General features: G+C 40.2%; 1 protein-coding gene across 4 annotated transcripts in view; it reads right to left on the reverse strand.

Annotated features, from left to right (window-relative positions):
* Positions 1–18,189, reverse strand: part of DCX (doublecortin) — a 105,750-nt gene that overhangs the window by 5,276 nt on the left and 82,285 nt on the right. For all 4 annotated transcript variants that reach the window (XM_057495634.1, XM_036912621.2, XM_057495632.1 and 1 more), the window contains 2 exons: positions 13,457–13,551; positions 2,858–2,930 (listed from right to left, as the gene is read on the reverse strand). In XM_057495634.1, coding sequence (XP_057351617.1) covers positions 2,874–2,930; positions 13,457–13,551 — 152 coding nt within the window. In that variant the 3' untranslated portion in view covers positions 2,858–2,873. The remainder of the gene's footprint in view (positions 1–2,857; positions 2,931–13,456; positions 13,552–18,189) is intronic.

The following is an 18,189-nucleotide window of genomic DNA, read 5'->3' on the forward strand; positions in this document are numbered from 1 at the left end:
AATGAAGAGAAAAGAAAGTTTTCTCTCAATTTACCACTAGTTAACACTACTTAAGAAGTTCTTCAGCCCAGTCCCCATATATACAATTTCCCCTTCTTTGTCCCTATTTCTATTTCTGTAAGGGAGAAAAATCAGGAGGTATGAACAAGCAACAGATGGATTGTGTGTGAGTTTGTGTGTGTGTAAAAAAGAGGGAGGGAGAATTGGGGAGTGGTGGCAAAGTGTAAAAGGGGCAGGGAGAAGTGGGGAGTGGTGGCAAATGCTTGCTGAAAGCCGGGATATTTGCTGACTGTGCAGAAGGTAACACAATGGGACTTTCGTGGTAAAACTGGATTGGGTAACACTGGGAATGAATGATGGGAGGGAAGATGCCCAGTTACAAAAATGTGTTTTTTTTTGCCTTGAAAATGTGCCAATTTAAAATACAATTACTAAAACCATAACAAGGTCCACTGAAGTGACAGTACAGAAACATTTTCTTATAATGGATTAAAAGAAGGGTGGAAAATCTATTCTTACAGAAGATTGTTGGTTCAAAGATCACTCTAAAGAAAATACACCTATTTAGTATTTTCTAATGGTGCATATATCATAAGCAAGGGAATGCCCAGAGAGATGGCATAGGGTCTGGACTTGCAGAAATCTGAATTTCTCCTCTGGCCCTCCTCCTCACCAGCAGATCATCATCTACCTTGGCCTCCATTTCATCTTAAATTGAAAGAACTAGACTGAGATCTAGAGAAAGACTATGGGTAGGATCTTCAGGGTCTGGCCTAAAATTTAGAAACAGTCCTCCTACCATTCGCTGTATCTGTCCCCCCTTCCAAGTACCAATTTTTCCCAATTAACTACAAATTCTTCTGGGAGCACTAAGAAAACCTTGAGCTTCTAGAGAGAAGTATGGGGTAAGTAAAATGGGTTTCTTAATGGTTTTGAATAGGCTAACAAATAAAGGAGAGAGGCAAAAAGACAGGCTCATGATTTGGGGTTCCTCAATGAGCAATTTAATCAGAAATCGATACTACCCTCATCAGGAATTTTCTTGAACCAATAGCTAAGGACATCTGAAGCTTATCTAGGGGCGTCTGAGTTACCCCTTCCACCACTGAGCTCCCTCCTACACAGGGCACATCAGCAATGCCACCAAGTTGCCACTGATCCATGTCAGGATATCCTGTAGTATCTCCTAATTATGAAGCAGCTATGTGTGTGTGCACACATGCGCGCACACACACACACACACACACACACACACAGAGCAAGCTCATTCCAGTTAAAATGGAAAAACAACTGCAAGTCATTCAATAGCCAAACAGCAGCTTGGCTTCGAATGCTGTACCTTTCAAACTATCTGAACAATTACAAAGAAATAAGGAAATCTTCATATCTGATAAAGGCAAACACAGAATTGGCATGCATGGCTTTCGCTTAAACTTAGTTGTCTTTGCCAGAATGGGCTATGTTTACTGACAAAAAGCAGTGTTATGAACCTGTACCTCAAAGACTGAGAACTATCTCAGATGATCAGTCCTTAGCAAAGAGAAATCCTTTCTAGTGTTAAAGACAAGTGAAAGGTTTCTGTTTCTTCAGTATGAAATATCAGGATTATAGATAGAAAACAGTTGCCTAAAATATGCCATAACATTTCATTTAAAATATAATTAGAATGTCTGGTCCACTTTGAAATTATTAATGTAAGTATAACTGTTAAAAAGTTATCAAAAGACTGATTCTATTGAATTGGCCTCTGCTATTCATTCTGGTTTCTCCTGGAGGATTCTGTTTGGCAGTGACAGCATGAATTCTAAACTACGTTATTCTTTTGCATTTTTTTGGTAAATTTTCTGCATGTGTTTTTTAGACAAAAGAAAAATCACCAGTTTATAAAAAAGGAGCCTGAAGAGTTTGCTCCTGAAATACAGACACGCGGTTTTATAAAAAGGATATTGGTTTCTTGCTATAAAAAGCGACTGAAAGGTGTCAGACCTGAAAACAATTTCTCACAGTGTTTTCAGTGTTGGCTGTTTACAAGGCATTCAATAGAACAGAGATAGATGGATACCATTACAGTTTGTGTAATAACTTGCTATGTTAGACAGCCTCCTAGAGGAATCAGGTATATGAAGTCCCTCACCCCCAACTCTTTATTAATTGCTTATTGATTCCAGATTGCCCCAGTGGAGAGCTTGACAAGGAAGTCACTGTGCTTTATAAACTTTACTGCAGTGTCTACAGTGTTTTCCAATCTGCCTAGTCTCCTTTAGCTAGCCCTGCACTGGGGTACTGAGCATCTAGTGTCGGAATTACATGTTGCTGGTGTTTCTCCCCCTTGATAGCCAGAATTGGCACTAAACAATCAGGGGGCTCAATCAGGAGTGAAGAGCGATGTTGAGGAAACTGCCTTGCCATCCTCCCAGCATTCTTGAGATTGGGAGACAAGGGGCACTTGTGTTTGTCATTCTCGGATTTGCCAAGGAGTCTTTTTTCCCACACACATGCATTTTAAGTGCTGTGTATGTAAACAACCCTCTCCAGAAGGAAGACTGTCACGTATGAGCAAAGCGAGATGGGAGAAATAATGCAGGTGCCTAAATATTCAATAGAAAAGTCATGGACTAGCATATTTTGCATCCCTGGAAATTAGCCCAAAGGATGGTTATCAATCTATCTCTTATAACTGGTAACTGTGGATCAGTGGCCCAGAGGAGAAATCACTGGAAAATAAACCCAACATATTACAGTGTGTTTTTAAACATAACAACGACAACAACAAAAAATAAAAACTTGAAAGCACCAATAGCCCTGTTGGACACATGAGCAGCAGTACCCCACGGTAACGGTAAGCTTGGATGGGTACCCTGAGCGCTCCTCCTTCACATGGAATCCCCAAGTGAATCCGAGTCATCCAAGGACAGAGGCAGGTACAGGTCCTGTAAGAAGGTAAGTGAAAAAGTTAACTCTCCTTTCCTTAACATCCTAGGCTCGGAAACGGTCAAGAATGTATGTCTGCTTTTGTTGTTTAATACTTTCTCTAATTTTATTTTGAAATAATTATAGATTTACAGGAAGTTGAAATACAGGAAACTGTCTTTGCACTGATGTACCCTTCACTCAATTTTCCCCAATGGTAACATCTTGCAGTGGTTTCCGCACTCATGTGTGTGAGCATGGCCCCGTGCAATGTGACCACATGGACATACTTGTGTGACCATCACCACAATTGAGATAGAGACCTGTAGCCTTGCCAAAGGGCCCCCTTGTGCTACCCCTTAAGAGCTACATCCACCCCTCTCCCATCCCTAAACTCTGGCAACCATATATCTCTGCAATTTTGTTATTTCAAGAATGTGATATAAATGGAGTCATACAGTTGCCTTTTGAGAGTGGGCCTTTCCCATTCAGCATAATTCCCTGCAGATTCACCCAAGTTATTGCATGTATCAGTAGTCCACTCCTACTTTTTATTATACACACACTTGCGGGTTTGTAGTCATATCTCATTAGGGTTTCGATTTGCATTTCCCTTTTGGGTAAAGATGTTAAACATCTTTGCACGTGCACAGTTGACATCTGACATTGTTCCTCAGGGAAATGTTTCCTTGTGTCTTTTGTTCATTTTCTAACTGGATTTTTTCTTAATGTTGAGTTTTAACAGTTATTTCTATATTCTATATATGCCTTTGGTTGGCTTGCAAATAAGTCTTAGCTTGTCTTTTCAAACCATCTGTGTGGTCTTTGACAGAGCGAAAATTTTAATTTATCTTTTTTTTCTTTTATGGATTGTGCTCCCATTGTCAAACCTAAGAACTATTTGCCTAGCTGAAGATCGAAAGATTTTTTTTCTCTGTTTCCTTTCTAAATGTTTCACATTTACATCTATAGTTCATTTTCTATTTAATTTTTGCATAAGATGTGAGGTTCAGGTTGGGGGTCCTTTTTTAGCCTCTGGATATTCAATTACTGCAGCCCCATTTATTAACAATGCTATGTTTCCTCCATTGACTTTTGCACCTTTGTCAAAAATCAGTTTTGAATATGTATGTGTGTTCATTTCAGGCTTCCAGGGAACTGCCAGGCCTTGAACAAATGCCTGACCCAGAAAATGTACCCCGTCTACCTACTTCCAACTTAATTCCTGATGCTTTCATTTCTCACCAGGAATTAGGACTCACGGTTCTAATACTGCCCCCAGCCTTGTCTATGTCTCAAGGAGATGGGGGCATGATAGGGAAACTGGTTTTTCCTATTGTCCCCAGACCTCTATTTGTAGATCCCTGTGGTTCTTCTTGGACTTAGTATATCCATAGTCTAAACCAGTGATTTTCAAATCTTTCTCTCTCTCCTTTCAAATTCTTTATTCAAATGAAATTTTGCTTGGCAGCCCAAAGCATGAAATAAATAAAAGTATAGCTGTTCTGGCTGAATCAGACATGGGGGAGGTGGAATCTCACTCATCCCCAAGGAAACACAGTTTGAAAACCACTGTTTTCACTCACATTATCAGCAAGATGCTAAAGGGAATTAGAAAATTTAGGGTCAACTCTGGAGATAGTTAAGAGACCCTCTTGGGTGGAATAGAAACAGAGAGCTTCAGTAGAGGACTGTTCAAGAAAATTGGAGACTACAGCTTCTCCTTGAGGCAGAGGAAAAAGTGCAGATGAGGAAGAGGAACAAGAACAGGGAGGAGAGGGACTTATTTATCTAACACTGAGAGTGCTTTTTGCTGAGAAAGAAGGGTCAGGAAAACTTTTAGGCAGCTTAGACTGGAAAGAAGAGTAAAGTGTGTTCTGAAACCTGACGTTTTAGTCCTGGCCAATTAGTACTGTGACATTGAAGAAGTCTTTAAATCTTGGTTTCTTCATCAAGAAAATGTAGGCTTTGTAATGGACAATCTGTCAGGACTCTTTTAGCTTCCATACTATTATTTGGGACTCTTAAGGGAATACTAAATCATTCTTAAAAACACAACAAAGGTAACTACAATAAATAGACTGACTTCTCACCAACCTGCCATATCCCTCCACCATAAATCAGGGGTTGGCAAACTTTTTCTGTACAGGGCTAGATAGTAAACATTTTAGACTCTCTCTGCTGATCACATATGTTTTCTGTCACACGGTTTGTTTGTTTGGATTTTAGTTCTTTTACAACCCTTTAAAGATGTAAGAAATATGTTTTACATCAGGGGGCCATCCAGAAAATAACCAGGCCATAGGCTGGATTTGGCGCCCTTGTTCGCAACTACCAAGCAAAATTTCTTAGAAAACTGCTAAACAGGTGGGAAGCTGAAGAAACAATAGGAGTGAAATAAAATTTGTAAAATTGAATTGAGGCTAAGTAGTATATAATGGAGTTGCATCTCTGAGGGGATTTAGTTCTCTAATACTTGAGTAAAGTGAAAATCAAATATAGTCATAAGTGTCTTTGAGCTCTAGATTTCCAGAGTGGTGGAAAAAAACTCTCCAAAATTCTGCTCCTACATAAATGTAAAAACACTAGAAAAACTGTCAAAAAATTTTTCAGAACTCTGGAAATTAACCAAAGGCTTGCAACAATCCAAAAAGTGTTCATTCAAGAAAAATTGCTATGTCCCAGTAAGAATTCCAAGATTTGGAATACTTTCATCTTGCCCAATTTGCATTCTCCCTCTCCCCAGGGTCAGGGTAGCTTTGAAAATCAATAGCATCACAACTACAGTACCTGAAAAGCAGTAACCTAGAAGCCACTGGAGGAGGCAGAATGGGTTTGAAGCTCTCTAAAATTCCCAATTCTCAGATAATTGTCACTATTTGACCTATCTGGTAGCTCTCTGGAAACTCCCCACTGGTAGGGCTCATCGTCATTGGACCTGACCCAGTGCATACTGTGAACAGCCTTTTCAGGAGCGTGAATCAGCTACAACTGTTTAAAATCACAGCTGCCTGAGGTAGGGGAAACAGTTGGGGCAAATGAAGCTGCTCAAAACCTCAAAAGAAAAAGCTGGAGAACTAATGTCTGTAGGGGGACTTTGAAAAGCTCCAATAGGAATCTCCAAGGCCCAGCACATGTTCAGAACTGGGCATATTCTCAGGAAAGACTTGAGAAACCTCTAGTCTCTCACCTCTGGTTGGCCTTGGGGCCCCACACAAGCAGCAAATGAAGGTTAAGGCAACATTGTAAACTGCCTGAGAGAGCATTGAAATCATGCCCCAATACACACACAGAGCCTCTCAGTAAGGGTTGGGAGACTTACTGGATCAAAGCATTTAAGGAACTCTATCAAAATTATCCTTCAAGAATGAAGGAGAAAGCAAGACATTCCCAGCCAAACAGCATTCATTGCTAGCAGACATATCCTACAAGACAAATACCAAATGATTTCCCTCATTTGTGGAGTATAACAACAAAGAAAAACTGAAGGAAGAAAACAGCAGCAGACTTACAGACTCTAAGAAGGGACTAGCAGTTACCAAACGGGAGGGGTGAGGGAGGGCAGGTGGGGAGGGAGAAGGGGATTGAGGGTTATCATGATTAGTGCACATGGTGTGTGTGGGGTCACAGGGAAGATTGTGTAGCCCAGAGAAGACAAGTAGGGACTTTGTGGCATTTTACTACACTGATGGACAGTGACTGCAATGGGGCATGGGGGGAGACTCAATAATAAGGATGAATGTAGTAACCACATTGTTTTTCTTGTGAAACCTTCATAAGATTGTATATCAATGATACCTTAATAAAAAAAGAAATACTTCAGATATTTTTCCTAATAAATAAAACTATCCAAGAACTGAACTGTAAAAAAAAAGAAATATGAAAGAGAATCCTACAGGGAGAAATAAAAAGACAATAGACAGTGATTCAAATCTACAAAAGAAATAAAGAGCACTTGGTAAAGGTAAATATGTAAGTAAACACAAAAAACAGTACAGATTTACTTTTGTGACTTTTCTTCTATTATCCAATTCAAAAGACAACTACATGGAGGAGCAACTATAAAAATATGTTGATGGACTTATTATGAATAAAGATGTAATTTATATGTCAATAAGAGCACAAAGCGTGGGGAAAGTAAAATGTTTATATACAATTGAAATTAAGTTGATATTAATCCAAAGTAGACTGTATTAAGGTATTAATTGTAATCCTCAGGGTAATCGCTATGAAAATAACTCAAAACAAAATTAGTAAAACTACAAGGAATTAAAATGGTACACTAGAAAAATGTCTAACACAAAAAAGGGCAGAAATCAAGGAATAAGGGAACAAAAATAACATAAGACATATAGAAAATAGCAAAATGGCAGATGTAATTCCTATCTTACCAGTAATTCTATTAAACATAAGTAGCTTAAGCACCAAAATGAAAGGCAGAGATTGGCAGAATGGATCAAAAACAAAACAAAAACACATGATCCAGCTCTATGGTGTTTGAAAGAGACACAATTTAGATTCAAAGACATAAATAGGTTAAAGTAAAAGTATAGGAAAAGACTTACTATGCATTTAGTAACCAAAAGTGAGCTGGAGTAACTATACTAATATCAGAAAAAATAGACTTTAAGATGAAAATTGTTACTAGAGATAAAGGACATTTTATAATGATAAAAAGGTCAACACATCCAAAAACATAGACATATATGTGCTGTAACAACAAAAGAGTACCCAAATACATGAAGGAAAACATGACTGAATTGAAAGCAAGAATGAATAATTCAGCTATAATGGTTGAAGGCTTCACCACCCCACATTCAATAATGAATAGAATAACTAGGTGGAAGACCACACTACAAAGAATTGTGCAACTACAGAATACTCCATCCAACAATGGCGGGGTACACTTTCTTCTCCAGAGCTCATGGAACATTCTGCAGGATAGATCATATGTTGGGTCATAAAATAACTCAATCAATCTAAAAGGACAGAAATTATGCAAATTATACTCTCTGACTACAGTGAAATTAAATTTAGAATGCAATAACAGAAAGATATTTGGGAAATTGACAAATATGTGGAAATTAAACTAAGTAGCAACTGGGTCAAAGAAGAAATCACAAGGGAAAGTAGAAAATACTTTTGAGATGAAGGAAAATGAAATAATATAGCCAAAGTTACAGGATGCTGCTAAAGTAGTTCTCACAGGGAAGTTTATATGAAATGTTCAGAATATGCTAACTCATAGAAACAGAGAATAGATAATGGTTGCCTGGATGTGGGTGGAGGGGGAAGGGACTATGACTGCTAATGGGCATAAGGTTTATTTAAGGGTGATGATATAGTCTTGTACAACTTTTTAATTATGTCAAAAAACACTAAACCTTAAAAAGTTGAATTTTGTAATATGCAAATTATATTTTAATACACTATTATTTTTAAAAAGTACCTTTGAGAATCCCTTATATTGACAACTGAATATTGTTTATGTGATTCCTGAGTATGCAACCCTATGCAGCAATATGCATATATCAATGTATAATGTATATAGTGATATTAAGTATGCAATGATGTGTACAAATGTAAGAGACAGTTTTGTAGTAGTTTCATTCTGTGATTATATTGTGACTATTGATGAAGCCCATAAGTCAAGCTTACACATTAATGCAAGTCCACTATAGTAGAAAGAGTACACTATTAAGAGGTAGGAGACCTAGGTTCTAGGCCTCGCTTTGCCATTGAACTTTCCCTTTCAGGGACTTTGTTTCCATATCTGAAAATTGAGTAAGATGTGGACTGTAAGATCTTTGAGGTTCCTTCTAGTTCTACAATTCTATCAGATATAACTCGGTTTATTGCATTTTTTTTTTTTAGTTATACTAAAGCAAGAAGACATGGGAGAGATACTGCCAGGTCAGTAAACTCCCTGGGCATTTTTTAAGGCAGTAGTTAGTGACCTTTTCATTGTAGAGGGCACTTTGAATCCCAGTACACTGAACCACTGGGCTTCAGCATTCAGCCCTGCTGTTAATTGTTCATTAACAAACTCTCCAGTGTAGTTGGTTGGTGGGTGGAACTGATTATTTGAAAAGATTGTTCCAGACTTTAATTTCAGAGGAAGGGGGTACACCCCTGGGGTAGAATCATGAGGCAGCTCCACCATCAGCTGCTATGACTTGGAATGGCTAGGCGAGATGCTGGCTATGGAGAGAATTCATAGATTAAGGCCTAGGTATGAGCCTCTGTACTTCTGTTCTCCATCATAAAATTTATTTCCTTGTATGGGCAGAACAATGTTCAGGAAAAGGAATTATCTCAACATTCTGTTTTTGTTGATTGATGGGTAGAAATACAGAAACACACATATTGCTTAACAATACAAATAATTCGCACCTGAAATTCATTTGCTTAGTCCCTCAGAGCCCTACGGAACAAAATGTTTGTAACAAATACAGCTGCGCTGGCGATACTACTGCATTAGAGAAAACAAAAACTTGGTTTTTGGTTCAGGGAGCTTATACTCCAAAGGAAGTCAGAGAGGAGTTTTGAAAAACCTGGCTCCTAGTTGGGGTTTGCTTTTTCCCAAATGTGCCTTGCATTTTTCTGATGGTGTGGCTTTGTTCTAGCTGATTTTTTTTTAAACTGTAATGCCCATTCTCTCCACCAGCTATCAAAAGCCTACCCAGGCTTTAGGACCCCACTGAAGTGTCACCTAGTCTGCAAAGGTGCAGGAGTTTCCCCATCTCCTATCCGCCCCCAGGCTCATGTCTTTCGCCCCCTTCTTTATGCTCCAGTCATCTTTTTGTCTGCTCTTGATGGTGCTACCAAGATCCACTCAGAGTGGTGTCTGTGATTTAAGGGCCAGGACCCTGCTTTATTCATCAAAATAACTCTCCCAGCACTTACAGGATGACAAGGTCTGGAAACAGGAAAATGTGTATTTAAATACTGTTAGTTCTATTTTCAAATAACATGTTGAATATATTTTCCTTCCATATCCAGACAACTCTGCAAGTAAAATGCCTCCAAATTTAAAGTGGGTGCCATCACTAACCTGGAAAAAATGTGGACATAAATGAAGAAGTTTCCCTAGGTTTGTAGGCTTTTTGAACTAAATCTTTAATGTGGTACCTTCTCCAAATTATTGAATGGTACTGGGATTGCCTTTAACCTTGGCACCTCCTTTTTCTCATTTATAAAATGGAAACTTTACCTGCCCTTTGCCTTCCACAGGGTTATCTCAGGGGTAAGTGTGAGAATGGCTATGGGAAAAGTTAAAGCAGTATGGCAGTATGGAAATGCAAAATTTTGTTCTCATTAACTATACAAGGATTGACTTTGTATCCATATTGTAGCACTCAAGTATGCGGACTTTGGCTAACCCCAACGCAGCTGCCTTAAAGAGGATTCTCCATGAGAAGCTTAAAAGGAGAAGTCAAGAGGCTGATTACAGCTCAGGGCCCTGCCACAGCTTTCAGAAGTTACCAAAGGGATGCTGGTTTCCAACTGCGTAGAAGAAAAGTCATGGCCTCAGCCACCTGCTTTCCTGTCTTCACCATGACTCACACCTTTCAGGTCCACTTGGCTGGAAGTTTAGATGAGATCTGCTGAAGCCCACTGCCCAAGGACCTTGGTGGTGCTGGGGCTCAGGAAGCCATGTGAAAGCAGGAGCAGGGAGCTGAGACCTAAGCCCCAGGTGGAAATGAGCCAAGGTCATGAGACACTATTTAGCTTATTCAGAAAAACCAGCTCACAATCCATCATTGGTGGTGTGAGCATGAGGCTCTTGCTTCCTGATGGGATGCTGTGAGAGAGATACAGCAACACTTCTGTCCCAGATGCCACAAATGCATAATCTGAATTTCATCACAAGGACACTTCAGAGAAACCTAAATGGAAGGCCATTCTGCCAAATAACTAGCCTGTACTCTTCATTCTACAACATGCCATCCTAAAAGAGAAAAAAGACTCAGAAACTTTTCTAGATTAAAGAAGACTAAAGAGACATAACAGCTGAAAGCAATGTGTGATCGTGGATTGGATCCTGGACGAGAGAAAGAATGTTACTGGGGCAACTGATGACATTTAAATAGGGACTGTAGTGTACATAATAGTACGCTAGGTCAATGCAAGTGTCCTGATTTCAATAATTGTTCTTTGGTTATGAAAGAAAGTGTCCCCATTTTTAGGAAATACACACTGAAGTATCTAGAGGTAAAAGTGCATGATGTGTTCAACTCAATCTCAAATGGTTAAAAAAAATAGTGAAGTGGCGGGGGGAAGAAAGTGAGAGGATGCAAAAACATTAATTAAATGTGGCAAAATAGAAACAACTGGTGAATCTGTGTAAACAGTATATGGAAGTTATATTATTCTTGCAACTCTTCTGTAAATTTGAAAGGGTATCAAAGTGAAAAGTTAAAAAAAAGTAGTGAAAGTTATACCAAAATGTAAATTTTTTAAAAGTTCTATAAAATTATACAATCTATTACTTAATATTTGTTTGCTTAACTACTGTAAAAAGAATAACTTTACAAATAAAATGATACACTGAAAATTCCACAGTTGAGAAAACAGTGAGGCTCTGACACAGCTGTCACCTGTATCTTGTTCTAGTCCTTCACTGGTAAAATTTGTTTTTAGAATTGACTCAAAAACACCACCACCACCACCACTCACACAAAAAGCCTGCAAACCTGGCCAGGAGAAATGGTTTAACAATGCCAGCACTCACCTCAATGGGCCTATGGATGATGAGTCCTCACCCTAAATGAACTGAACACGGTCAGTTGAAAAGCCGGATGACTCAAGTGTACAGATCGAAGAGATGGCCGAACTGCCCCACCGCTTTGGGGAAGGTACTGAGGGAAGGTGCTGCTGTAGGCCAGCTTTCCCCAAAGGGCAGGAAGGGCAGGAATACATAGGCAAAGGCTTAGTATGAAGCAATATAGCATAGGAGATTCTGTATGGAGTGTGGAACAAGAGAAGTAGGCTACTCCCCGTCTTGAAATGTCCATGTTAACAAGCTTTGCTGCTCAGAAGAGTGACTGAAAGCTGAGCGCAAAAGCAATTTTCATCCATCTCACAGTCTCTGAGTAATGCCAGCTGCACAGACAGTTCAGCAGATCCTCCTTTGCTCAGCAGGACAATTAGAAAGTTCTGTTCAGGGTCAATACCAGAAGTTAAAGGGGTTATTGAAGGAATGGAACAGGCCTTAGGAACGATGGAGCACATAATGGTCAGATTAAGCAGGAAGTTAAAATCCTGATGTAGGGAAAGAAATGAAAATGGGTGTCAGGCAATGGTGTGCTGTTCAATGTTGAACAAATGACTTTCTGTAGGAAGAAAACAACAACCTTGATTTGTAGTATTTGCTGTTTTCCATAGGGTAAATATTCCCAGTCCGGCTGAGTTCTAGTTACCAACATGGTGTCACTGATCATCCAGCTGGGAAGCAATGTGTCCAATCTAGCTCTCATGAGCTAGTATGAACTGGCCCCAGCCTACTGCTGGTGGTAACCTGTGGGCCAGTCCTATGTCTGTTACTACCCAGCTATGTCCCCTTAGAAAGTACCTTAACCTTTCTGGGTCTCAATTTCCTCATCTATAAAATATCAGCCTCACAAAATTAATGAGAAAATCAAATGAAATGGATTTATCTCCATCTAAAATGTCTTTCAGCTCTGATCATCTATGGTTCTGTGATGAACTTGGCCACAGTGGTCACCTTTTGGCCTTTTTCCATCTCGCACCAAGTCTTGTGAGCAGGGGAAAAAATGAGAGACTGCTGGAGGAAGCTGCTCTAGAGGATGGTAATCAGAGCAGAAACCACAGTCACGTCACCTCAGAGATGAGGTTCAAGGCAGCGACCACTTCAGATTTTCTATACAGGAGCAATTACTGGGTGGGAATCTGTTTGGAAAGTGGGGCTGGAGAATTTATACACTTCTATTGTTTGAATGGTAATATTTATTTGGGATGACTGAGCGGTGTAAACGGTACCCAGGGCCAATGCAATGTATATGCGCCTTCTCTTCCAACGCTGTACCAGAACCTGCTTGGTAATGAAGAATGCATAGTGAAACTAGGGTCTGTTCATATTCTGAAGTCCAAAAAATCTAAAGGGAGTAACTCAGTGCTAACTTTCTTTGGCTGCTATCTTTATGTCACTTGTATTGACTGATACCTAGGGACGTAAGTCACCATCAATGTCTACTTTGCTATGCATATAAATTGGGGGGATTAGTGCTCCACCCACCCCATAAGCCTTCACTTGGTGACACCGTTAACTCAGAACTTTGGGACTTTTGTCCCTCTTCCTTTTGGTTAATGTAACTGGAAGGAAAAAAAAGTGGTCAGAGGAATAAATAAAAGTGACTGGAAGCTTGGCCCCTGCTGGGATTCCCAGGGCTTCAAGCTAATGGAGCAGATGAAGGGAAATTCTGGCCTGATGTGCTGTAGAGTAGAAGGAAAGGAAAACCCTCACCCAGCCATTCAAAAAAGTCCGAGTGCAAAGGGTTTTAGTAAGGTATAAGAGACATAATACCTTGTGCTTCCGGAGGCTGCCAGGACTGGTGGGCGTAGAGATGGGAGACTGCTTAGACTTGGGGGTAGAAAGCTGGCTGCTGGAGGTTCCGTTTGCTAGCCCAAGGCAAGAGAAAAGGAAGGGGTAAAAATCAACGGCTTACAAAGGAACACATCATCCTTCCCCTCCGAAGACACTAAGAACATTCAAACAATGTACACAGACAACCAAATGATTTGATGAGTAGCACAAAGGTGGAAAGAAACACATTCCTCGGAAAGGTGGAAAGAAACACATTCCTCGGAAAGGCAAACCCTGCGATCCTCAGTTAATTAGATTCCGGCACAGTGTGTGGCAGTTGTTCCCCCTCCCTTTCCCCTGAGTACTTCCAATTACAGGGGTCTGGTTCTTTTCAAATCTTTTTCATATTCATTCCCAAGTCTGACCCTAACAACATCTCTGGGAGGTAATCTGGGAACGTGTTATTTTTTATAAGAGAGAACAAAGTGAGTCACAAAGAGGTGATGTGCCTTGCCCTAAAGGGTGACAGAGACCAAGGCACACCCTCTTTGGTGGCTGGTCATGTGGCAGGTGCAGGACAGCCCCACTGTCACTCTCCCCCCTTTCTCTTTTCCTGTTCATCTTTCCCTCCTCTGTCTTCCCTATCTCATCCTAAGTGAAAAGAACAGAAGGAAAGAAAGAGAAAGGGGCTGGGAAGGAAGAAGTATGAAAAAGGAAGTGTTGGAGAAAGGGTGAAACATAAAGAAAGGCTCACACAGCCAAGTGGGAAGAGGAGAGACTCAAACAAGAGGGAGAGAAAGAGATCAGGAATGGAGGCAAGGGGAGACGAAGAAGCTAGGCTAAGAGATTAGGAAAAGAGGAGAATGAAGAAGTGTGGAATAGGGAGAAAGGCAGAGAGAGGATGGCAGACAATGGTGGCCAGAGGCAGAGTGCACCCCCATTCGTCTCTAGTCAATAAAGTGCTGAAAATGAGATGGTTTTGTATTTAACATCTTCATAGTCCATTGTGTTTGCAAATTGTTTTATATTCCCTTGCCAATGAGCTCTTTAAAATAGTCATGTACAAAGAAATGTGACACATTTCAAAGTGGATTCATGTTCAGACATCTCATGCTGAAGTTAGTTTTTAAAAAATCTAAGGATGGTTTGGGGAAGGTGGGTGAGGAGGGAGAGGGGGATTAAGGGGCAGTATAATTGGCAATCACAATATAGGTAGGTCACAGAGAAGGCAGTACAGCACGAAGACAAATAATGACTATAGCATTTTACTATGCTGATAGACAGTGACTGCAATGGAGGGGGTGAGGAATTGATCATATGGGTGAATGCTGAAACCACAGTATTGTGTATGTGAAACCATCATAAGATTGTGTATCAGTGATACTTTAATAAAATTTTTTTTTTAAATCTAAGGAGCCACATTGTCAGTCAGAGGTATTTAGAAATGTGTTGTGGGCAGGCAGGGGTACAGTGGAAGGGGAGAAGGAGAAAGGGAAGGAAGGAGGGAGGGAAAGAGAGACAGAGATACTAGAATACTGAAAAAGTTAAGCAGCAAAATGGCCTGCCACTCTCGCTGTTAGAATCACAGGTAAGGCTTCAACTGCTGTATCATGAACAGTTCTCCAGGATATTCTTGCTTTGCACCACTTATGGTAATGTTTCCCTAGGCTTTGGAACCTGCATATCAACTCTAGAGATTGAAAAGACCTAAGTGCGGTGGTTGCCAAGTTTATTCAAGTGCAAGTGAGCTGAAAAATGGGCACCGGAGCGTTCTGCATGTGTATTCATGCATGTCTCACTCATGCACTAAGAGCCCTTTCTCCCTCTCAGGGCTTCCTGGATCATTCATTCATTTAGCCAGTTGCTATGGGGTACATCCTCAAAGCCATACCAAGTATTAGACATTGGGGTTCAGAGATGAGTCCATCAGTTCCTGTGGGGAGGCAGGAAGAATACAGTGGGCTAAGTGCTATGGGAGAGCCATGCAATGGGTATCACTGGGGCCCAGTGGAGAGGTTTTGAAGTCAGGAGGCTGGGAAACAAGAGGCTACACCTGAAAAAATCTTGAACGGTGACTCCGGAATAGACAAATCTATGGAGACAGAAAGTAGATCAGTGGTTGCCAGGGTCTGGCCAGGTGGATGGGGAGACTGAAAGGAAATGGAGTGTGCTAATAGGTCTGGCATTTTTTTAGGGGAATGAAGATGTTCTAGTATTAAATAGTGGTGATGGTTGCACAACTATGTGGCTAAACTAAAATCTATTGAATTGTACATTTTATCTTTTTTTTTGAAGTATAGCTGATAGACAATATTACATTGGTTTCAGGTGTTCAACATAGTTGATTCGAGAATATATGCATTACTAAATGCTCACCATAGTAAGTGTAGCTGCCATCTGTCATCATATATATTATAATATCATTGACTATATTCCCTATGTTGTACTTTCATCACTGTAATTAGCTTTTTTATAATGGGAAGTTTGCATCATCTCTTTTATAGCTTTCACCTATTTTGCCCACCCCCAGCCCCTCCTCTATGGCAACCAACAGTCTGTTCTCTGTGTTTATGAGTCTATTTCTGTTTTGTTCGTTTGTTTGTTCATTTGTTTGTTCGTTGTTTTGAGTGAATTGTTTGTTATGTAAATTGTGTCTCAATAAAGCCATTTAAAAAAGATGAATTGAGCTAGTTAGGCAGAGCAGGTAGAAAGGGTGTTCTAGACTTCAGGACTGTATCAGTAGGACCAAAGACATAAAAGTGTGAAAGAATACAGTATTTTTACAAAGTACAAATAGCTCAAAATGACTCAAGCATGGAGTGTCTTAGTGAGTTCTAAGAGATGAGACTAGAGATGAGGATAAAAGCCAGACCCAGGAACCTTTGTTAAGTTTGAGTTTGATTTGTGAAAGAAATCTGGGAGTGATACCATCAAATTTGCACTTTAAACTATTACTCCAATTGCTGTTGTAAGAATGAAGTGGGGTGGGGTAGGATGGGGTAAGGGTGAAAGCAAAGAGATTGGTTAGAAGTCAATGCATTAGTCCAGGTGAGAGGTGCTGATGGCTTAAATTAAAGCAAAAGGGAGGGAGAAAAGGGACAAGTTCGAAGATAGAGACCTAAGGGATAGACAAGCTTGAGTATTATGTGCACATACCATGTGAGCCCAGAGAACATGACCTATGCCCAGCAGCAGAGAAATTGGTGGGAGCTAGGCTTTGCCAGGGCACTAGGCTTACTGGTGAATAAAGGAGGCACTTTGGAAAAGGCGAGAGTCTGTGGAGCCACAGTGGGGTAAAGTAGTCAATTACTCTGCAGGAGAAGGAAGGAGTTACTGAACCAGCTACAGGGCCTGAGGGCCTCCCCAGCAGGACTTGGTCCCTAGCCTTCAAGACAGAGAACAATCTTGTAGATCTGTCTGGGCTGACATAATGAAAGTGTTCCAAATGAGCCCTGACCTCTGCCCTGAAGTCTAACAGATGTAGGCATCCCTAGGGAAGTTCAGGTGTTTTGTTCCACATGATCAATGTGTCCTTTGGCAACAACAGATTCTAGTTTCCCAGCATTTGTCAATCATGCTACAAAGGGGATGCTACTATCTTTTTCACCTACACTAGTATCCAGGTGAGAATGAGCCCACTGGTCTTGCAAAAATGTGGAAAATTGCTAACCACAGTCATGTCTGCATGTGAGTCAGTTTCCACCTATTGGCCATAGACCTGTATATACGAGTTCTTTTGCAACTTCCAGTTCTTTTCTCACTATCCTCTGAAATTCTCTCACCCCAAAATTTTAGGGGTAGTACACAAATACATATTCCATCTACACCTGTCTCTGTATCCTTTATATGTGTGGATATGTTGACATAGATTCTCCTGCCACTCCCCCAGCTAATCCACCTTAAGCTACCTGTAAATAAAGGGCTTCATTTTATCATCAACATTTTGAAAATCAGTTTTTAATAATTTAACTGCCACTCACTGCACTGTTGAAAAATGCAAACACTTTGCCAGATGTCCCTGATGGAATGAAATCCAGAGATGGATACAGAGAAATGAGAAAACGTAGACATGCAGAGGCAAATGTCAATGCCTTTCAAGATGGCAGAGCTCCTACATTTACAGACTAGACACAAATATATTCGTATGTGCATTTCTTCTATGGGTTCTGTGGGAAAAAAATCTGGGAGGGTGCCATTTGATATGGATTCTGAAGCCAATTCATATAAATGTCAAGTAAAATTGTGATGGAATGCCATTTATTTTGAGAGTGGCGAGAAATAACATCACTGACATCTCTCATTTTCCCTTATTCTTTTTATGAAGCATCCTTAGCTCTTGTCTCTGAGCTTCCAATTCTCAGCTGCAATTTAGGAATGCACTGGAGGATCTTTGCCTTCTTATACTTGTTTTTCTTCCTCATTTCCTGCCTTAGAAACACAGCACTGTCTCACTGTTGTCACCGTTTATTTACTCATAAACCAAGTCTTTTCATCCCTTTCTTCTCATTGTACACATAATTTTTTCCCTCTACAACAAAGTATATCAGGGACTTTTCAATCTCCTAGGCCATTTTATCAATATTATCATAAAAACCAGGATAATAAGTAATGATTATTGAATGTCTGATAGGCCAGGCACTCCTCTCTCTCTCTCATTCTTTCTCTCACACATACAGTCACCCAGCCCCATTTAGTCACTTTCTTATTTCTGATAAGGAAATACAAGTTTGCTC

The sequence above is a fragment of the Manis pentadactyla genome, chromosome X (genome assembly GCF_030020395.1).
Source record: "Manis pentadactyla isolate mManPen7 chromosome X, mManPen7.hap1, whole genome shotgun sequence".
NCBI lineage: Eukaryota > Metazoa > Chordata > Mammalia > Pholidota > Manidae > Manis > Manis pentadactyla.